This window comes from Aphelocoma coerulescens, chromosome 2 (genome assembly GCF_041296385.1).
Source record: "Aphelocoma coerulescens isolate FSJ_1873_10779 chromosome 2, UR_Acoe_1.0, whole genome shotgun sequence".
NCBI classification, from domain to species: domain Eukaryota; kingdom Metazoa; phylum Chordata; class Aves; order Passeriformes; family Corvidae; genus Aphelocoma; species Aphelocoma coerulescens.
The window spans coordinates 140,276,760-140,300,167 of NC_091015.1; the positions used below are offsets into that span (position 1 = coordinate 140,276,760).

Below are 23,408 nucleotides of genomic sequence, written 5' to 3' on the forward strand. Positions count from 1 at the left end.
CACGTGCATTGCAAAGCATTTCTGTGAAAGCCACTCTGCTTGTGAGGCCCAGAGAGCCTTGGCTACATCCACTTTGCAAGATTATGAGAAAATGTACTTCACATGTAAGCAAATTTTGTTTAATGTTCAAGAAATATGATTCACAAGGGCAGAAAATGCTGGTATTTTTTTGCAAAATGTTGTTATTGTGATGGCTATTTTAGGAAAAAATTAATTTTTCTTCATGTTTGAGTTAAAGTTGATCATCTGAAGGAGAAATAGTGAGAAAAACAAAAGGATTGGGGCAATGGGGATTTTTAACTCTTTCGTACACTACAGATTTCAATTGTCATGATAAACTATTGCTAGGAGCATGAAGTTAACATTAGTAAGAGAGTCAGATGAAGGGCCGTGGGGCAGAGAAAGTAGCCAAGTATTAGAAGACAGAGAGAAGAAATGAAGTCTGAGGACAAGTTGAAAATTACTGAGGTTCAGGGCATGTTCCCTAGAATAAATCATATTGAAATCTGAAAGAAGTAGATGAGGGACTTTCATACTCTATCCCCACGACACTGTTTAATGTTTCTGCTTGGGGCTAATTGCAATGCTGAGAAACTCAGACATCTAGTCAACATGAAGCTTTGTCTGAGTTTCATGGTAATAACTATCCTTTGTTATCAGAGAAAAGCAGCAGAGAGTTTGTTGGCTGCTGCCTTGTAATGATTGTGCTTGATCTGAAAGAAGACAGATGCTCTATTTTTTATTTGTAAACAATATCTTTACTGTGATCAAGAGAAAGTAAAAGTAATCCTTGCACTCCTCACTGTCTGGAAAAAAAAAAGCTGTAAATAAAGGACCAGTTCTGTTTCCCATTAACAACATCAGTGAAAAGGTAGAAGTGCAAGCAGGGATTGCAATCATATGAGAGTCCCTGCTTGAACTCTTTTTGTTTGTTTGTTTTCTTCCTGGCCAAGCTTACATTTAAACTGTTGGGGTTTTTTTCTGAAGATAGCAAAAAGTTCCTGATGTATTTTTCCATTGCTTTCTTTTACCCTCATGGCAACATTAATCTTCTGTATGTGCAGAGTTTTCTAGTCCATGTGTTAAACAGGTACCTGGTACATAGGAATCTTGTTCTCTGGGTGAGAAACAGAAGCTGAAAACCTAATTAAATTAGAATTATCTTCTTACAGGAAGACTATACTTGCCTGCATCTATACTTTAGCTAGGCTAGGGTGAAGTACACGTGACAGTCAGCTTCATGGCTTCCATGGCACAAACCAGGCTGAGGTTCCTACAGTTAACACCCAAACTCCCACAGCTCTTACAAAGCTGGTCTGCAGATAAGTGGCTATGGCCACATAGTGCCTTTGAAGCTGAATCTGATTCTCTTGCATCTGCAAGTGTAGAACTTCCTGTAGACGAATGCACAAGCCCAGTGCGGAGGTGGAGGAGTGGGCAGGATTGCCAGCAACAGGGCTGCCCTCCTTCCCATAGGAATCCCTTCACAAAGCATGCCATATATTGTCACGGTCTCCGGTTTGGCAGGGCCGGCGCGTGAGGGGCGGCACCCTTCCTAAAAGTGTCTCCAAGGCAAAGCCACTCAGCAGGACCACCACCCACTCACAGATGTGTACACGTACACACACACGGATAGCTCCAGAAAACGGGCTGACGACAAAGAGACGGGAAGGGTCTTCGTATGGGGTTCGCCAGGAGGAGTTTAATGTAGCATGAAGGGGTCCAGGGACAAAGACAAAAAACACAGGAGGGCCCAGGTTTATATATGGGATCAGAGTGAGCATCAGAGGCCAATGATCTGAGGGCACAAGGGTGGTACAAAGGCAGGACTAGGGTATGGGAGCCAATGGGAAAACTCTGAGGGAGTGGCAATGGGGCAAGGGCCAATGGGGGAACAGGGAGTGGAGAACCTTCTAGGGCAAGGACATATAAGGTAGGAAGGGGCAGGGAAGCCAACGGGCCAACTGGGGAAGCAGAACTGGGGTACATTAACATAACAGAGCAGAGCATCCTGGGGGAAGCCTTTTCTTTTCTAACCATGGAGGATCTCTGATCTTACGGATTGTCCCACTCAGCAGACTCTCTTTGTCCTTTGTTCCATAGGCTCACTGGCCTCCACTATATAGTCAGTGGTGTGCCTTCCTCGGCAGCCCAGCGCCTCAGGGTGACTCCTGCCATATCACAGTAATTCTTCTGCAGAGATTTAAGCACCAGAAGAGAGGCAGTTTGTAGGGTCTTGGCCACAGCTTCTTCAGTCACAGTGGAGTTCCATGGACAGTCAGTCAGAGGGCACAAATAAGCATTCCCCAGGCAGAAGTGATGCTTCTCCCTGGACATGGACATGGATCACTGCTGATGGCACAACCAATAGGGCCAGGAATTTTGGCCCAGACTGTGGTGTTACCTGGGGTGGGAGGTGCAGGGATGGCAGCAAACGGACAAAAACCAGGGCAGACCAATGCTCCACCTCAGCTGTGAAGTCCATTGGCGTCCATTCTGCAGCTGAGAGACTGCTGCCTCCAGGACTCTGAAGGAATCTTTTGTGAGGAGCCTACAGACAGGACAGGAGTTCCCCTTTTAGCTGTCGCCTGTCCTCACACCAACCCAATTCTGGGGAATAGAAAAAAATTTCTTGCAAGACAACACCTGACACTTTTGCTACTGAATGGTTTTAAGAATGATAGCTTATATAATCCTACAGCCTCATTTCATTTTAGCAGTATTTAATGAAAGAAGAAATGGTTGAACAAAGCAATTTCATATACTATTCAACAAGCAGCTCTTTCCGTATGAAGCATTAACAATAGCTGTCATCTTTGTACAAAAAATGTCTTCCAATTACTTCAATGCTAAGAGAAAATCCAAATACAGCTGACAACCCTACAAGAAAATTATTTTTAATAGCATTATGGAAAAGGAAAAGGTGTGACCCAGACCTCCATTTAATATTTTACTAGCCTTCAGAATTAATTTGAGTTTGTGTTCAATTTTCTGGAAAGTTTATTCTTTACAGCTGTGCAATTTGGGCACATAATAAAGAGAACAGAGAGCTGTCCTTTCTTCTCTGCTTTCTTCACATGTTAGAGATGGGGAAAAGGGAGGAAATGACATGTAATCAGTGGAACATGTAAATAAAAAAGTAAGTTTATGATGTAAAAAATGTCATATGACTCCATTAAATTTTTTTAGCAGGCAGCAGGGAAATTTATAAGACTAGAAGATGGAAGAGTATAAAAGAAAGATAGATTAGCCTTAGCTTTGCTGGTGTACAGTTACGCTATAAATCGTATGTCTACAGGCTTTTTCTAAATTGCATCTACCTCTTGGTCTTTCTCTTCTATCCCATATACTTTGTGTCATCTGAAAGAGGAGAAAATGCATCCTGATCTCTCTCTATCAATACCTCCCTCTGTATATAGATTGTACGTTCACTGTGTGAATTTCTTCCTATATCCTAATTTAAATTACCATCTCTTCCATTAAGTGTTAGTTAGTGTTGGTCTGGAAATACACAATAATACACTTCTTTATCCAAAATTTAAGTCAAATTAGTGTAGAATTGTTCAAGTAATGTCTCAGTTTCTGTAACCATTCACAAGAATGTGTGGAAGAACACCTGATGAAACATGTCATAGAAAATCAGCTTTTAAGCTATAGAGGTACTTGGAGTTTTCTTAGCTTCAGGTCTTGGTTTCCAGTCTTTCTGACATTCAGCCCACACTCAGAGGTCACATCCTTAATATTAAATTATAGATACTAATTATGGGTATGTGGATCTGTTCTCTTCCACTGGGTGAAGTGCCTGCAGTGGTCTCTAGGTCATGTCCATTCTCTACCTACATCTAGAAATTGCATAGAACAGTACTTGTAAACTGTGGCTAAAAGTCATGCAAAGAAACAATTTAACAATTTAATACAACAGATTAATGACTACTAATGCCTTGAAAGGGCTCCATTTAATTTTGTAGGTCAGATGTAGCCTGAGACACAGGCTCTGAACTGGCGGCAGAAAGCCTCAAAATCCCAGTTTTCATGAATTGAGTTAGTGCCTGTTGAAGCTTCGTGTTATGGCATTTTTTTTTTGTGAACCAAAATGATTTTGGTTTTGTTTTTTTTCTTTTAAATAACACTTTTCAAAGAATCTGAAGGGCAGGTATACTAAGTACTGAAATACTTCTAGGGTATGAATACTCTTTAGGTATCATTGCTTTGCACTTACAAAGCCTATCAGGTGTTGTTTTCAGGACCAGCTTCTCAGGTTACTTTGCCAGGGAATCTGTGAGCAAAGCACCAGGACTAGCTGATACTGCCTCTCTAAAAATAGGGTGTTCACATCTGGAGGAGGTAGGCAGTCAATGGTAGGAAACAGTGATAGGAAAAATGTAGATCATGCTGTGTTGACTTGTTTTTTCAGACGATTTTATGTAGCCTCTGAATACAATGAGTGTCCTCTATAATGGTATTCATGCTCTTTTTAAAATTATTTTTATGACTTGTCATTAATCACTAGGCATTTTCAGTATAATTACAAATAAAAATACCATGCTCAAAATTAGATATATTCTGCTGATGACACACAACCTTGAATGAAGTCTAAATCTCATCCTTTAACTAAGCTCTGCTAAGATAACAGGAAAATATAGAACTAAAAATTGATTTCTTTTGATAAAGAAAATGATTTCATTTGGTTCTGAAAGCACATAAGACCAGGATGCTGTATTACAATGTGTTGTTTTCTGCATTTTCACTTTTATATTCATAATGTTTCCTTAGTATTTTGAATTTCAGTGATGAATTTATCTTGATGTTAATATCTAAGTAAACATTTCTAGTATATGAGCAGAGAAGATAATGTGAGTCCCTGAGGTGCTTCATTCCCACATACAATTATACAATCATAGAATCATAGAGTGGTTTGGGTTGGAATGGACCTTAAAGATTATCTAGTTCAAACCTCCCTGCCATGGGCAGGGACAGCTTGCACCAGACCAGGTTGATCAGAGCTGCATCCTACTTGGTCTTGAACACTTGCAGAGATAGGGCATCCAGAGCTTCTCTGGGCAACCTGTTCCAGTGCCTCAGCACCCTCACAGTAAAGAATTTCTTCCTAATATCTAATCTAAACCTGCTTTCAGTTTGAAGCCATTATACCCTGTTCTGTCATTACAGGCCCTTGTAAAAAGTCCCTGTTCAGTTTTCTTGTAGGCTCCCTGCAGGTATTAGAAGGCTGCTACAAGATCTCTCTGAAGCCTTCTCTTCTCCAGGCTGAACAACCGCAATTCTCTCAGCCTGTCTTCACAGGGGAGGCACTCCAGCCTTCTGATCCTCTTGGTGGCCCTCCCCTAGACTTGCTTTAATAGGCCTGTGTCCTTCTTATGTTGGGAAACAAGAGCTGGACACCGTACTGCAACTGAGAGCAGAGCAGAGGGGCAGAATCCCCTCCCTCGCCCTGCTGACCACACTGCTTTCGATCAAGCCCAGGTTGTGGTTGGCTTTCTGGGCTGCAAGCGCACATTATCATGTCACATCAAGCTTCTCATCTTCACCCCCAAATCCTGTTCTCAATCCATTTTCCACCCAGCCTGTGTTAGTGCTTGGGATTGCCCAGACCCGGGCGCAGGACCTTGCACTTGGCCTTGTTGAACTTCATAAGGTTCACACAAGCCAACTTCTCATGCTTTTTAATGTCCCTCTAGATGGCATCCCTTGCCTCCAGTGTCCATACAGCTTGGTGTCATTGGCAAACCTGCTGAGGGTGCACTCAATGCCACTGTCTATGTTGCCAGTTGCACTAGTCCCAATACCAATCCCCAAGGAATGATACTTGTCAGTGGTCTCCACCAGAAAATCTACCCATTTAATACAACTTTTTGAGTGTGACCATGAGCTATTTCTTTATCTGCCAGGTGCCCAATTCATCAAATCCATGCCTCTCCAGAAGCAATGCAAATGTCTGTGTCCCTTGCAACGTTGTCTGATACATATTCACGTACAAGCGCAGTAGCTAATTTAACAGCATAAGGAGTGATACGTCTCTGCATTCCATGGCATGGCATCATTAGCACAGGTAAATCTCTGTGCTGCAGACAGCAAATTTATTTGACACAGAGTTTATGATCTAGTAGATGTAAATGTCTGCTGTGAAACCGATGATGGATGAAGGAAGAGAACAACTTATCTCACAAGATTTCCAGTTGGGATAGAAATAATCTATCTTGAGAAATGTTGACAAGTTCACTTCTAATCTTAGTTAGAAAATTGAGGCTGGAGGAGATAGTGCTGAAAAAATAATAGGGTGAAAATCTATTCTAACTTTTCAAAGCATTTCCTACATCCATTCTTAACTTGCTGCAAAGTGCTTAGGGAGTTGCAGAGCTATTCAATCACTTTCATATTAACAGAAAAGCCCCATGTGCACAGCTTTTCTATCAACTATTTCCTGTGCTAAAGACAATTTTTGACTATTACTATCTGTGTAAAGTAGTTCACTATTTAGAGATTTATTTAAGTGTCAGGGAATCTTAACTGATTCTGAAGAGCTTTGCCACTGTGCCTCTCACAGTGTCACCTTTCTGACATTTTTGATTCAAATAAAGAGAACACATTACAAACAGCCCTTAGCCTTCTACACTACTCACTTTTTTTAAAAGTGGGTCTTGTAGAGCTGCAAATGTAGGTCTATAAGAATAGTCATCGTAGTATTGATCTGTCCCAGGAGGATATGAAAAAGTTTTTAAAACCTGTTACTAAGGGTTTAAGGAGAAGAAGGTTTAAGACATAGCTCTGAAACCATAGCAGATGAGAGATGAAAAATATGTGAAGATTATGGTATTGTGAAGATGATACCACAGCCTCAGGTATTTCCCGAGAGCAGATTATAATTCTACTTCATTTTTTTTTTTTTCCATAAAATCTTTCTTACTTGCAGTAGGAGATGGTGAAAGTCAATACAGTCAATAACCTTAAACTGACATATAAAAATAGTGTGAAAAGGTCTAATTATCACAAATGTCACAGGATAAAAATTTTGTTTCAATTCTGTTATTTCCAGGAGCTGATGGAAATGCAACAGAGCTATCAAAATTCCTCAGTGGCTTTCAGAAATTTTTGATGTTTACTTTGTTGATTCAACATTGTAAAATTTATGTATCTTGAAATAAGGGCATTATAGCTGAATTTATACCAAAAAATGGAAGCCAAAAATAAAAATATTAAATAAAGCACTTGCTTAAAATTAAGGGAAGGGAAGCATTTCAAGGAGGCGTGAAAACTGTCTCCAGTGTTCATCCAATTCCAGAGAGTTAGGTGAAACAAGAAAATTAATATTTTATGAAAAATTATTATTTAATATTAATACAACTCCTACAAAGGAAATTGCAGTCAGATTTAATCCCAAAATGCTTTCTATAAAGAAAATGTTACTTAAGTATTTTATATTATATAGTTCTACATAAAATCTTTTTATTTCAGGTTCTTGTATCATTTTAAATAAATGTTGGCTGAGCTTAAAATATCAAAAATAAGAGTAAAATTCTTTTTAATTCTTTTAAATATTTGAAGTATGGCATTTCCATTAGAAAAATATTTTCTGTCAAAAAGAAATCTAAGGTATATACATTTTCAGTGTTTCTGATTGTTAAAAAATGTCAGATTGGGAGTTTTCTTATTCTTTTTTGTATGAAATAAAAGTATCAAGTCAGTAAGTCTCAGGCTTTTACTGCATCTTTTGAGGTGAAGCATAATAAATAAAAATGTTTGAGCTTTTGACATCACTGCACTGGACAGTGTTTAGTCCTCCTCCTACACTTTATCTTTCTACTTCTTCCTCCACTACACTCAATTTCAGGTTAAACACAGACTTTACAAAGAACATGTGTTTTCTTGAAAGTCTCAACCACCACGCGATTCCCCATTTAATGGCATATGATGTTCTGTCACAACAATTTTACACTGAAACTATTCTGATGATTTTGTTGACTGTTACTCTTTTTTTATATTATTGAAGCTGAGAAGAGATTTAGCTGCAGCATCCCTCAAATTGCATGAAATTAGTTTCCTAAACAGAAGTTTCAAGTTATCTGTGTGATTTGTTGTAATATCAACTTTGCAACATTCAATCAAGAGTGGAGGAGCTTTTTAATATAGATTTGTGTTTATACAGACAGCTTCCTAAGCTCCAGAAGATATTAGCCACAGAAGGGTCTGTGCTTCTTTATCCATGTGTAACTGTTCTAGCAATCATAACAAGACATCTGTCTCCTGGTATGTCTTTGAGTATGATTCAAAGGAAGAGACAAATTTGAGAACAAGATTAATGTCTATAGAAGCTATATCTATATATCTATTTCAAGCTTATGTCTATATAAGCTTGACTTTCTTTTATATTTCAAGCATAAATTTGCAGGTAGAATATAAGCAAACTTTCAAAGTGTTCACAAGATTTCTGATCTTGTTGAGAATTATAAGTATCTGCCTAAGAGAAAACATTTGCAAAACCAGATTTTCTCATTCTCCAAGGAGAGATGTATTTTGGGTAGGAAATAGATACTCTCTTACTTGTTTTTGAAGAGCTACTTTCTGAGTGCATGGTGAAGTAGCAGTTAAGGATCACTGTGCATTTCTTTAGATCCTAAAGGGGAATTCTTCAGAACAACTGCAGTCCTCCTCAACAGAATTTGACTTGAGATCATAGTTTATTTCACCATCCAAATCTTCTTCTGTAATAGAAATACCTTATTCACCAAGTAGAAACTTGTGTGTTTAAAAAATGTCATTTCTCTCTGTTAACAGTAATTAGTATTTTGCCTAAAATCCTCATACATTAAAGTAAAAATTTTTTTTGAAATTTCTATGGCATCAATTCAGAAGAGGTAAAAAAACTAGACAGATGTTTTAGGTTTTCATTTTCACTGCCTATTACTCATTTTCAGTGATTTGAAGGTGCCTTTGCAAACTTCCAGATGTTTGAATTACTGATATTAATTGTTTCCTTTCAGATATCAACATGGCAGGAGAACCAAAACCATACAGACCAAAACCTGGCAACAAACGGCCACTTTCAGCACTTTACAGGTAAGTGAGATTTCACTTTAACTTATCCCAATACAATTTTTATCAGAAAAATTATGGTGATCTGAAATGTATCTACCAGTGGCACTGTGCAATGTTTACCAAAAATAATGAAATCTAAGTATTTATTAATGATCCCACTGCTAGTACTAATATCAATTTTTTTTTTCCTTAATTGAGTGGTATCTCAACTTTTAGTCCTTATGATTCAGTGCTTCGCTATAGCCTCATTTTTTGTGACTTTTTATTTGCAACGATCAGTGAAATAGCTAATAATTCCAGAGCAACAGACTTGGTTTCTCATGGATTTTTCTTTCAAGGGGGAAAACCAAGTTCTGACAAAAGAGGACTTCTTCCTTGGCTGTTCAGGAGAGCATGGATAGTGTCTTTCTCCTATTCCCAGGTGCCTTTTGTCGTAGAGCTTGTACAAACTTGAAGAAACATCTTTTTTTTTTTCCAAATCAATTATGTTTAGCGAAGCATTACAGATTGTTAGGGCTACCATGCCGACATGTATTTCTGCTCAATAAACCTCACTTCTCATAAAAGTATTACAGAATTTGTGCTCCAGATCCATTGAAGGAATTAGGGGTGATTTCTACTGTAGCTGAACTGCAGCTACACTGCATTTGGGCTCTGAGAGCAACAGCTCAGTAGTGAAATCAGACACACCTGAGCAGCACTTTTTCATGCCTTGTCTGGTCTGAAGGCTTCAGATGGAAATTCAAGGGTGGGATCTCAGAATAAGACCACCAGGAACATTTTAGGTCTGAGCCTCCATGCTACATAGAAGAAATTTGAAGTTTTATCATATAGCTGCCCTTAACTGAAGTGATAGAAATATTATTTTTGGAGAAGAGAATCCCTGTTTCATCATTACTCTCAACTGCAAGCTGCTAACTCTGTAGGTGTTCCAGGTAAGCCTGGTCTACTCTGTCTCTGTGCCAGTATTTCAAAAGATTTTGAAAGATGTTCTGTGATATCTGGCATTTATATTTCCACCTCTGAGCTTTTGAAGGTTTTATCATAAATACTTGTTCTACAGAAAAGATAAGGATAAGAGAGAGATCTGAGGAAAGTTCTAAACGAATTTTAGAGGAAAGAGGAAAAATATCTTAGATTTTGTCCTTTCATGGATGCAGTGCAAACTGTTTCCCTAGAAGATCCTGAGGCTTTTATGAGCAAGTAACAGAATCCTTCCATTTCCCCCTTCATTCTCCCTCTCTGTTCTGACCTTGTAAGACACTACCTGGAGTACTGTGTCCTGCTCTGGAGTACTAAGGGCAAGAAAGTACTTACAGGGGGCTTATAAAATAGAAGGAGAACACCGTTTTACATGGGCTGATGGTGTTAGGATATAAAGGGGAACAATCTTCAACTAAAAGAGGAGGGATTTAGATTAGATGTTAGGAAGAAATTCTATACTCAGAGGGTAGTGAGGCACTGGAACACGTTGCCCAGGGTGGTCGTGGATGTCCCATTGTAAATATTCAAGGCCATGTTGGATGGGGTCCTGAGCAATCTTATCTAGTGGATGGCATCCCTGCCCATGGTGGGGTGGTTGCAACTAGATGATCTTTAAGGTCCCTTCCAACCCAAGCCATTCTATGATTGTATGATAATAAGGAACTTTGATTATGTCAGTATTGCTTAACCTAATATGTGAGAAGATCAATGACTGATAAAATTTTGGCAACACTGAGAACATTTACTTATTTCAGAACACTGTACTGGATCTGACTGGGATGGAGTTAACTTTCTTCATTGGATTCTATATGTGTTTTGGGTTTGTTACTAAAACACACCAATGTTTTGGCTGTTGCTGAACAGTGTTTGCAAGCCTCATGGTTTTCTCCTGTTCCTGTTCTGCCTTTGCAATTAGTAGGCTTGGGGTAGACTAGAAGTTGTGAGGAAATATATCTGAGACAGCTGACCCAACCTGTCCAAAGAGATATTCTTTCATATAGTCAGAAATAAAAATTGGGAAGGTTTTTTTTCCAAAGCAGCCGTTGCTTTGAGATTGCCTGGACTGTTTATGGGAGGTGGAAAGTAATTGCCTTTGCATCACTTGGATTTTTTTCCCTCCTTCCTTTCCTTGTTGAACTGCAATCATCTCAATCCATGAGGCTTTTTCACTTTTGGTGTCTCCTTCAGCCAGATAAGGGACAATAGTAGGGGAATGAGATAGTGACTATGTGGGTGCTTAGCTGCTGGCCAGGATCCACCCACGAGACTGAGAAAGTTAAGAGGGAAGTGATTACATTAGATTTGAGTTGCACCAAGAGAGTCATCGGTTAAAAATTTAGTTGTTACAAAACAGTCACTGTTAAAAGGAAGAACTGTAAGCAGTAGAAATAGGATAATGGATTTCAGAAAGGACAGACTTAAATGAGCTCAGAGACCTGGTGAGTAGAAAGGCTCTTGGAAAGAAATTTGAGGGACAAAAGAAGTGCAGAAAATCTTACACTGACTGTGCTTAAGGTAGAACAGAAAATTCTCCTGAAGCAGAAAAAGTCAAACAAAGGAATAATATGACAGCATCAACTTTCTTTAACATTCTAAAAATTGAAAAGGAAAAAAGGAATTGTACAAATGTAGACTCCAAACCCCATGGAAGTAGAAAAGAAGAGCAGAGTCATCCTACAGGATGTCAGAAAGGCTAAAGCACCTAACAGTATAAAAGGTAACAAAAAGATTGTCATTAGAGTAACATCCTCTGATTTTTAGTTAGGAGGAAAAGAGAGCAGATAGTAGATGATACAGAAAAGGCTTCTTTTTCATTAACACAAGTGGTTAGCTAACCAGCTATTAAAGAAAGTCAATTTTGACCAGAGGGTATGCAATAAAAAAAAAAATGGCTAACCAGTGTTTGACTAAGTGAATTTAATGGAAAGGGTCTGATAACATTCACTGCTGTGTGTTCAAAGAACTATCTGAATCTGTGTGTCGACATTAGTGATTGTTTCCAAAAATGTATGGAGGTCATGTAAGGTAAAGAAACAATGGGTACAGGCAGGTGTTATACCTATTTTTAAGAAGAAGATATTCAGCAGAATACTAGGTCAGACTAGCTTTGATTCTAAGAAATGTAACACATTATTAGAAATGAATTTATCAAGACCAAGATGTTAATAAATTGGTAAAAATATCAGGAGCATATTATGCTGAAGCAATATAATTTTCTTCTTTGACAAGATAGCAAATTTACTGTAGAAAGAGATGTGCTGTATGGTCATTGTCATGGTTTAGCAATGACACTCCCAATTTAGTGCTCCCTGAGATTCTCCCAAACCAGATTCCGCTTGCTCACTCCTGCCCTTTTCCTTCCTCCTTCCTGCTCCAGGGATGGAGTTTAGAATTGGAGGTAGAAAGGGGTGAAAATTGCAGTTTGAGACAAGAACAATTTAGTGAAAACAATGAGATAAAAAAAGGGAACACTAACAACAAAAATGTTAATATCAAAAGGTATAAGACAAAAAATTATTTACATGGAAAGCCTGTGACAAGTACTGACCAGCTTTTCCACACCACACCACACCACACCACACCACACCACACCACACCACACCACACCACACCACACTTTCTTCCAAGTGGAAAAGGAATGCCTTTCTTCCCAGAAACCAGAGAAAAAGTGCCTTTCCCCCACCTCTGGCAATGATGTAAAATGCTATTCAGCAATATTCGGGTTGTGGCCAGGCCCGCTCAGCAGAGCACAGAGTAGCCCACAACTCCTGGGCTCAAGCAATCCCATCCAGTGGGCTCAGTCTCCCAGTAGCTGGGACCACAGGCACACACCACCACACCTGGCCACTGTAATGGATCCACTGTTCCAGGATGAAACTAGGACAGTCATTTAAACAAGATTTGACACTTACTATCGGCACAATTTTCATAAGCATGTTCAGGAAAGTTGTCTAGAAGAAACTGTCCTAAGGTAGACATCAGATGGAAAAACAGTGACTATGTACAACACAGTATTAAGGATAACAACTGTTATTTGTTCAGTCTCCTTTGTCACAGATTTTTAAATTGTATTTTTGATATGTGAGACAACATATTAAAATATATATATTACTTATATTAAAAAAATTTTAATATAAGTAAGCACGAGTGCTGCACAGGCTTGCATGATTTTATTTACTTTGAAGTGCTTTAGGCTTCAAAAGTGTTCAAAGAATGCTCCATTTCTGAAGAGAAGTTTGTACCACATTTATAGGTGGATATACACATAACTCGTTAATACAGAGCAACTGATGTCTATGATGTGTTATATCCTCATAATTTGCTTGTGTGTCTAAGTCATTAGATTAATTTTTTCCTGTAACAGTATAATGCTTTGTAATGTCTCAGTTCAGGATCTACATTCCTATATTTTAACTTTTCTAGTTTTATGACCTGTGTGAAAATAATCTCGTTTAACCTTACCTACATGAAACTTAGCGTGAGCCTAAATGTGAGGCACATAACTTTTTTTAGATGCAAGACAGATAAGTAAATAATAAAAGGACTTCCATTTTTTGTTTAGGCCTTAAAAATATTTTCAGAAAATTTAGTCTTTTTTTCAGAAAACTGTTAAACACATTATTAATTTTAAGCATGCTCAATGAATATCTTAAAATGTACTTAGAGTAGTGTTCAGGAATCAGCTAAATTCTAACATAAGTGTAAGCTCCATCAGCATTCATCCTAATTTGCATTGCTGTTCAGTACGTGAGGGGGGACTTAAATCGCAGAAGGTTCAAAATTTTTCTGAATTTTCTTTTTAGCACAGCACTTCTGCAGAAAACCACATGCTTAAAAAAAAATCTGCATCTTAAAATGGTTTTGCATCTTGTTATGTTGGTCTACCCTCCAGAAGAAATTAATTTTACTGGCACATCTTAGTACCTTTGAAACACAAGGTGAAGATTAAAGGTGCTGACACAAATGTGTTAAAGCACTCTTTGGGAGCAATGTTCTGATAAAATAAAAGATCACACTTTGTCTTTTTAATTTAGTGGTGTTTTGATCAATAGTTCACTAAAGCAACTCTGTCTCACCATATGAAAGCCTATTTACTGTGTTTTTCCTCTGTGTTTATGCTCCAACATACCAAAGTACAATCAACCACAAATGCTCTGATGGACTGGTAGTCTGCTTCTCTACATCATAAAAGAAGTTTTGAACTATTTGTTGTTCATTTCAGTCCACTACCATGTTATATGACATGTTAAGTACATGCCTGAAAGATTTTTCTCCATTTCAGAAGCCTTTGTTTCAGTTATTAAAATAAGATGAGGCTCTTGGAATTCCTGTCTCTGGAGGCTGTTGATGTGCAACCATTCCCCGTTGCTCAAGGAGTGGACCCACACCCCAGCACAGGTGGAGCAGAGCCACCGTGCACATGCTGCCTGTGGCTGGCCTTCCCTCAGGACATGCAGCATGTCCTTTCTGAATGGCTGTCAGCATGAGGGGATGGCTAAAATTCTTATCTGGCACCCCTCTGGTAGTAACAAGGTTGAGAGGGTTTGAGAAGGATGACAGGAGCACCTACCTCTGAGTCTTTTGAAAAAACAAAAACACTATGCTACAGGCTGGCAGAATGGTGCCATTTTTATTGTCATGAAAATGAGCACAATTACTGCAGGCTCTGCTGCATGAGGTGGTGGTGGGGATCTGCTGGAGACCACACAAGGGGCATGGGGAGTTAATGAGAAAGCTAGTTAGTTGACCAAAGACAAATCCTCAAGAGTAAAGTGATATTTGTACAATGTAGGAAAGCAGGGGACTAGGATTTGAAAGAAAAATGGAAATGTGAGTTACTGGGCACTGCCAGGGTCACTCTCTTTGCTCTACACAGTTTAACGTTGTAGTTGACCTATAAACTTTTCCAAGACTGTTCTATCTAAGAATAACCCTCCCCATGTGGATTATTTTCACCCTTGCCAAACTCCAAGTTTCTTTAGAGGGCCACAAACAAAATTGGCTGTGGGCCAGCGTGACATCTTGAAGACTCCCATAGGAGTTATTCAATCCCCAGTCCTCCCAGTATTCCTACTGCTGTCTGGGCATGAAGCTGCCTAGCCTAAGATCCATCTTGCTAAGGCACATTCTGGAATGAGACAATTAACAGAATGGATTTAGTGAATAGATTAACAAAGCCAGAACAAACTGAGTGAAATAGCCTCTCACTGTGTTGGCTTAGCTGTAACCAGAACCCCTCACTGGTGTTGAGTTCCCACAGCATTGCCCAGCTGTAGCATACAGTGATCCTGCAAAGACTTCCCTCCAGGACAAGTTTTTTTTCCAAGCTGTTCTCTGAAATTTCAGGTGTACAGTTCAGCACTCCCTGAGTGGTATTAGATAGCACAGTGATTTCCCATTACCAATCACTTCTCCACATAATGCAGTTGAAATGTATATTCAACATGCTTGATTTAACATGCTACTAATTAGCTACATTAAACAGCCTTTAATTTAAAATTTCATAACTCCCATGGCCTCTGGAACAAATTATTTTATTTAAATGTCTAATATTAGTGTACTGGAAAGGGATGTTCTTTTATTTACATGGTGTGATTATTTTTTATGTCAATGTTTTATTTTTCTTAGACACAAATATTTTATCAATTTCCTCAGCACATTTTACCTTTATAATCTCTAACATGAAAATTATAGAATTATGTTGCACATTTTGCATTTCCTTTGGGTTTTCAGTCTTACAGAAGAGGCTGAAAGAATTGTTTGCAGACTTTCTCTACTTGCTCTCTGCTTCTTACATTTATTGAAAATATTGTTTATAAAGTTTGCTGTGGTTTGGTTTGCCTCAGAGCCATCCATTATTTTGAGTTGTTTTGCTGAGCATTCCTGAGCACCCTTCATTTCAAGAGAAAGTATGAAAAGGATGATGATGGGCAACTTGATTTTGTCTTCTAGTCTAGGAGTCTTCTTGAGATCATTCCTCCCACTTGAGCATGTTAACATAAACTCCACAAGTTCTGTGCCAAACAAGCATTACTATTCTACTAGAACACTGCAGTATTTTGCATAGTTACTGTGGTAGTGTGCCACTGATAGTGTAGTATTAATATTTTCAAACCTGCCATATAATAAAAATAACTGCAGATATAAGCATCTTTCTTAACTGAATACTGTCCTAGATTTTCAACAACTTTTTCCTTTATACTTTCTTTTTCTTAATGAACTTGTGTGTCCATCATTATTACTGACCTACAAGAGACTAAAGACACAGTCCAGAAAAACCTGATCAAGTATTTTCTGATACTTTAATTTTACATCAAATTGTGGTTACAATTCCTACTTTATTCCATATAATGACTGAAAAAATAATTTATGCTTATGGAACATAATCTTTCTATGACTATGTCATATTAAGACTATATAGTGTGATATTTCTTTTGAATCAAAGTGATTATTTTTCTACAGAAAAGTATCCTCCTGATGCTTTTGATTACCTTTCTTCATGGAAAAAAAGCTATTTTATTTCAGTGCAGTGGAAGGGATCTAAGATAAATGTTGTTCTGAAGTTCTTCTCCTGACAAAAGATTTAGCTTCCATAAAAAACTCCCACATTTCTAGACATGTTTAAATAGAGAGAATTTTAAGTCCAGTAGGATACTATTTACATTCATTTAATCAAAGAATGTTGCTGGTGGTCACATTTGAAACAGTCATTGCTGTACAGAAAAAGTATAATTTTGTTTCAAATTCTTACTTGAACAGTATAAATTTTGCTTGTGTTGGGAATTTAAATAGTATTCTCAATTACATTAAAAATCGTAAAAGGTACAAATACAAAGCTACAGCAGATGCAGTGATTCAATTTGATGTGAATCACCTTTTTTTGTTGTTTGTTTTTTTATTTTCTTTCAAGAAAAGACCCCCCATGTCAAAAAACTAGTATCATAGGAATAACAAAAAAAAATCTGCTGCTGGAAGGCAGCACATGCAGGTCTTCACTTCTGAATTATGGTGGTGTAAATGCAATCAGTTTGGTCCCATAGATGTTTAAAACAATACAGGTGCTCAGAGCAGTTGGGAGAGGCAGACAAAGTTTAAGTTTGCCCTTTCACATGATCCAGAGTATGAATCTGCAGCACTTGATAGCTTTAGAGATGGGGGAAATGGGACAAAAAGATATCTCAGGTCCTTAGCAACATCCAAGAAAACCTTTTACTTCTCTTTGTTTAGAAATAAATCACAGATAAAGAAATAGACCAAAATTTTAAAAATGCAACTGGCATCTTGATTTCTTCATTCAGTCATATTATTCCTAATCTGTGTGGTAACTCCAATAACAACAAGGACAACAAAACTCTCTTTTTTTAAAATCTTCCTTTTCACTATTAAAAATACTGCTAACTCCCCTTAAGAAGGGAACTAGGGCAGGTTTTGCCTCTCAGATCATCACTATATGATAAATCTTACATTTTTCTCATGTTTTCTTTTTTCACCTTTACAAGTTTTTAAACTATGTCCTTGACATGGATCCGTTTAGAAGTAGGTCCAACATAAAGACTAGCACTTGTCTTTGTTGCAATCTCCCCTCAAGTTATTCCTTACATTTCTACAGTCTTTCTTCAGTTTTTTTTTTTTTTCCTTTGTTAAGAGGAAGTGACAGCAGCTTATACGCATCTGCACAGGAGCTGCATCCCTCTTCCTCTCTCAGAACTCTTCCTCTTGCAGGTGATACATGATATCATATTAATGATGTTGTCTTCTTCCACAAAAGCCTAGACACCATAAGCACATTCATGCTTAGAGATTAGAAAATCTGAAGAATAGTCTGTTCTCTTATTATTGTTGGGTTTTTTTCCTGGTGTTTAATTTTCTTTCTTACTTTTTCCTTCTGCTATGAAACCTGAAGCAATAAACTATAGATCAAGTATCTAATTGCAAACTTATTTTTTTCATGGTTTTTAATCACTGTTTATACCACAGTAGAACAGAAAACATAGTCTCAACTTTCTGATCGCATTGAAATTATTATGACTCCTTTCTTATCCAAGAATTTTGGCTGCTAATATGAATGAAAAAAACTTTGTCTTATGAATCAAAATGTAGATTTCTAAAAGGTGCAGAGCCTTGGTGGGTTTACCTGCAGGCAAACAGAAATAGTACTTTTAGTCATGCATTCACTTTAAATCTTGACAGCCTGAGCCCTATTCCTATCCCTTATTACATGTGAGATTTCTACCCTTTATCACTGCATAGATCCTTGCATTTAAGAAATAAACAGTTTGGACTCTACATGTTGTCTTCTGTATGAAGATGATGTCTTCTGTAGGTATTCTGCTGTGTTTCAGTTAGGCTAAAAAGAATAGTGCCTTCAACATATTAAAAAGATATCAGAAACTGACACCATGGTATTTTTTCTACATTTGAGTTTTAGTGAAGAAGACATCATAGAAATAGTATCCAGATTTGCAGACAGTGCTGTTCAGAAACTGTCTTATTAAGTCTTAAAAGAATCGACCTAGGGTTCATGACACAGAATAGAGGAGGTCCTGTCCTGGCATCGCAAATGCACAGTGGAATTCTTCGTTTTCAGGTGTTTAGTAAACCCTTAATTGCTGCAGTAATCAGAGATGCAGAACACTGTGCTTCAGAGAACCACTTAGTGGACTTGCAATTAGGCATTGGTTCTCACATAATGTAACAGAAGGCTGTAATTTGGTCTGGGAGCTGCTGGTGTACTGCAAGGGCACCATTATGTGGCTTACAAAGAGCTACAGAAATATTATGCTGGGTTATAAATTTAGTACTCTGTGAATAAATAAGGAAGGTTGGATAAATGAGAGACTGTAACACATTTTAAAGTCTTATGAATGATATTAGAAGAAGAAATTTAACATATACTTAATTTAAAAGAAAATTGATTGTTAAGTAAGATTACAAATAGCATGGAAGGCTGTGTGCCATCACAGAGGGACAACAGAAACATATAATTATGCATTGAATCAGTAACAATAGAATTACCATGCAGGTTTATTTCTTGGTGAATTCTGTTAGTGTTGGAGCATACTGTTTGAAAATATGCTATCCACCCTGCCAGAACTAATACTTAGTGCTGTTGCTGCATAAATGTAATTTTGTTTTTTAAAGAATAGGTTACAAATTGCATGCCTTTTTGGTAGATTGTGTTGCCGGTATTCCCAAAACTTCTGGCAAAAGCGCTGGCTATTTTACCGAAAAGTAAAAAATATATTCATAATCATAAGTGGTTTGAGTTCTAAGAAACAAGCATTTTCTAATACATATTGTCATAAAAGTGTATGTTGCATTTTTCAGTTTTTTGCATGGGTGAGATTATTCTAGGGAACAGTATGACAAACACGAATCTTACATTGTCAGAGAAGTGGCCCTCCTGTTACTGCTTTAAAGTGTTAGTAGTGTCATTGAGGGAAAAAGGATATTACGCCTCTACCCTTGGGATCCTCAAAGGCAATGCCTGCATTAACCTTCATCTATTTGGGACTGCAAATAGCCACACAGCAAAGTAGTATTGATTGTGTGTATTAGATCAGTCAACACTGTTTTGTTCAACCCACTCCAATGAACTCATTCTAGATGTTTTTAGATCAGTACATACTGACCTGAATGTTCTTACCCTGCTTTAGAGCAGAATAGGGTCAGGTGAAATCAACTTCATGCAAAGAATGATTAAACCTGTGAGGAAGAAAACTCTAAGGCACACTACTTATATCCCTAGATTTTTCTCAAAATTCCTTCTTTTGTATGGAGCATAGTTTTTTGCAAAATTCAGCAACTAGTAAAAATCACAGGAATAAGCAAATAAAAATTGTCAGTGGCATGGAGTTATTTTCATTCTTCAGGGTTTGTTTCCTTTGCTTTCTTGGATGAAGGCACCAAATTGAGCACATTTTCAGTTTGGGAAATTTGCAAGAATCTCACTTTGAATCTGAGTGTGAATTACTTCATGACTGGAAACATCACACAGATGCGATGTATGGGTTAAACATAGTTTAGTTTGTCACTCTGTTTGGCAACAGGAGGCTTCTCTTGGGTGGCATGGGAGGAAACGAATCCATAACTATCTAAGAAGGTTTTCAAATGTAGAGTCTGGATAAATTTCACTCCAAGTCACAATTTAGTTTTCCCCAGACATACTACCAGTATTTAGTCAACTATGAGAATCCGTGCCACTGTTTATGTTATCTTTGCAATTTTTGGATTCATAAAGGAAGACACAATAAAATCTAACCTGTAAAATTAGATAGGATAAAGCTTTTAAATTACTTAGGACTTTTAGGTTTCCCTCTCTTCTTGCTGCCTAAAATTTAGGCCACCCGTTTATGAGTATTACTGGAAACTACTTCCTTTTTTCCTTTAGTTGCCCTTAGTTCTCCGGGCCACCCTTTCCTACCACATCCCCAAAGCCCTTCCATCCCATGTTATAACAGTAATGCATTCAGTATCCAATATGACAATGTACATTGGTATATCAGAACCAACTTTTGCATATGTTGGTTTAAGTCTCATACTAACCTCTTGCTGCTGTGAAAATTAGTACAGGGAAGAGGCAGTCCCTTTAAAGCACCTCCTCTCTGTAGGAAAGATACCTTTTATTCAGTTTTTCAACTGTCAAACTTCAAAGATAAGTCCAAACAGATTATTAGCTACATTCTGCTAACTAATGGCTAAAAGGTTATCTATCCTAACTACCCATGGGATAAAAAATCCTAGAGGCCCCTGAAACATATGTCGAGAACTTCATGTTTATAACTGATGTAAGATTCAGATTTTTCTAGGAAACAAGCTAAATTTGGTCATGTGCTATGTACACCTGATACCTCTGGTACATGTGCTGCACATCTGTAGAGGCTGACATCAGGAATTGTCAACAGCATCCTGTGCTAAGTGCTCCCTCAAAACCTTTTCCTGCAGATAGTGCTATGGCACTGCCCTGTCATGGGGTTAGGTGGTAAGTAGAACTGGCTAAATAAAATGCACTGGATCAATAGTCGGTGATTTTGCAGTGTTTTTAAAAAATAGAATAAAATAAAATTTAATGTAATTAATTTTAAAAAACCCTTGCACATATTTTCTGTTGTCCAGACATATAAAATGCTTACAAATCATGTATTATTATATACATATATAAATATATGCTGGGCCAAACATTCCATTTCTTTCACTTCAAAATACTGAAAAGACTAAAGACACCTCCGTCTTGCAGCATATTAAATACAGAATAAGTGCATGAATGCAAACCGAACCCAAGGGTGAGCAGAAGCGTTCCTAGACAGAAAATGTTCAAATCAAGTTGTCTCATGGGGACCAACTATAATTTCAATTTTCTCTATCGCCAGAAATTAAGCTGTGTAAGATCCATATCGCCTCCAGATGTCTTGGGCAGTTAACTTCTGGGTACAACTTTTTCCTCATGGACTTGGGGAAAAGTTGATGCTTCAAGAAGTGATCTAAATTATTCTCAATCTTAAATAATTAAACTAGTCAAAAGTCACAAAATATTAGAAAAAAGATATCAGTCAGAATGTATAATGTGTTGTGATACTTTCATAAGGGACTAAATATGTATTATATATCTATGAAGGATTATGTATAGATCTGCATAGAGAGAGTCTGGTAGCCAAAGGGATAATCTTATTTGACAATCTGTTTATCCCTAGAGTGTTTACTAGTGTAGTAGTTTTCTTATTGAATAAATTCTTCAGTAATTACTAAAATTTAGTTTTAGCACACTGAATATTCACAGTGAATATTTCAGTTTTGAACTTTCATTAACTATGATCTGAGACTAGAAGAGAGGAAGCATGTGCTGATTAAAGGACACTTCTCAATCAGCTCTGAGGAAAGATTTTTTAATATGTCCCCATAACTAGCAGTCTTCTGTTACTCAGTTCTTCCTCTCTTGAAACCTTTTTTTTGCAATACACAGCCAGTTGTCCTTCATTTCATATATATATATATAGAACGTTCTTCTTCTTGAATTCTCACTCTGCTTTTCTTTTTTAAATTTCATTACACTGAATTTAGACTAATTCTTCAATTTATCAAAAAAAATTCAGATTTTAACTCTATTCACTAGATGATTAAAAAACAGCTTTTTGTTACTTATTTTGCAGGCAGTCACATTTTTTAAAAATAATTTATGCAAACCAAAACTAAATAAAGAATAAAACTGAGTGTTCCTATTATTTAATGTGGCCTGCTTTCCCATTGACATAATTCTTTGTTCAGGGTCATGCTGGGGTTAGATTTTATTTTCTCAGCTTCATTATGAGGCTGTCATATCAGGCAATATCAAGAGCTTTAAAAATGAGACTAAGTCTTACCTATCATCTGTCTTACCTTTTATCCACCAAGTCAGTTATTGCATCAAAAGACTAAGTTTGCGCTGAGAAATGACACTTTGAGTTTGCAGTACGTTAGTTTCCATCCGTGGTTTGAGTGATGTATTTTATTTTGGGCTAGAATTTTTATGTTTCAATAAATAACAGGGGCACTTAGCTCTGTGGAATGCAACTTCTTGAGGCACAGCAAAAACTAATACACAGTATTTGACATTATGCAATATTCATGAAGACAACAGTTTGTTGTTGTTGTTTTTCTAATTAGAGTTATCAATTGCAATGTCAACCACCAGATGGGAGCAGAACTTATTAAATTTATTAGGAACAATTGTAAAAGTTGAGATAATCCTGTAAATTATTCTTCCATTCCCTCTTTTTCTGAAACACTTTTGATAGATTAGGTCTTCTATACAGTCATTCTACCATTTATTTGTTCCAGAATATGACAGAGTTTCTTGATAAAATGTGCCAATATTTATAAAGATATTTATGGTAGCTTCAGAAGACAAAATGAGCTTCTTACCTAATTCTGTGTGACAATGGTTACTGACAATGTCCACGAAAATTATCTTGGGTTGAAATTAAGTCACAGAAACCAGAAAAGAAGGATTACCTAGTGTGCACAGCAATTGTTCTTTCAGACTCATTAGGTAGCAGAAGTTATATGAAATTGTATTTCTTCTGTAAATTAAAACATGGTTTTATTAGGCTTGCTTACATTGAATAGAAATATTGGGATGTAGCAAAAGTTATAATGCAAATGCTTTAAAAATAAATTAGATGACAATATTTAACACTGCTTAAAAAGTTCTGAAGAAAGATGTTTTTTGATCACTTCAAATCACAAACTCAGCATGCAGAGAAAAAAGAATCCATGTTTGATTACTGTGAATGGAAACCTAAATTTCTTTTGAAAGGTCCCTTGAGATGTTCTTGTCATTTTAAAATTTAATGCTTTGATAAACAGGGTGAGCCATAAATGTGAGTATTCTTTCACTA

General features: G+C 37.2%; 1 protein-coding gene across 7 annotated transcripts in view; it reads left to right on the forward strand.

Moving 5' to 3' along the window:
- Window positions 1-23,408, forward strand: part of RALYL (RALY RNA binding protein like) — a 382,211-nt gene that overhangs the window by 299,925 nt on the left and 58,878 nt on the right. For all 7 annotated transcript variants that reach the window (XM_069005018.1, XM_069005020.1, XM_069005017.1 and 4 more), the window contains one exon: window positions 8,997-9,072. In XM_069005018.1, the coding sequence (XP_068861119.1) occupies window positions 8,997-9,072 (76 nt within the window). The remainder of the gene's footprint in view (window positions 1-8,996; window positions 9,073-23,408) is intronic.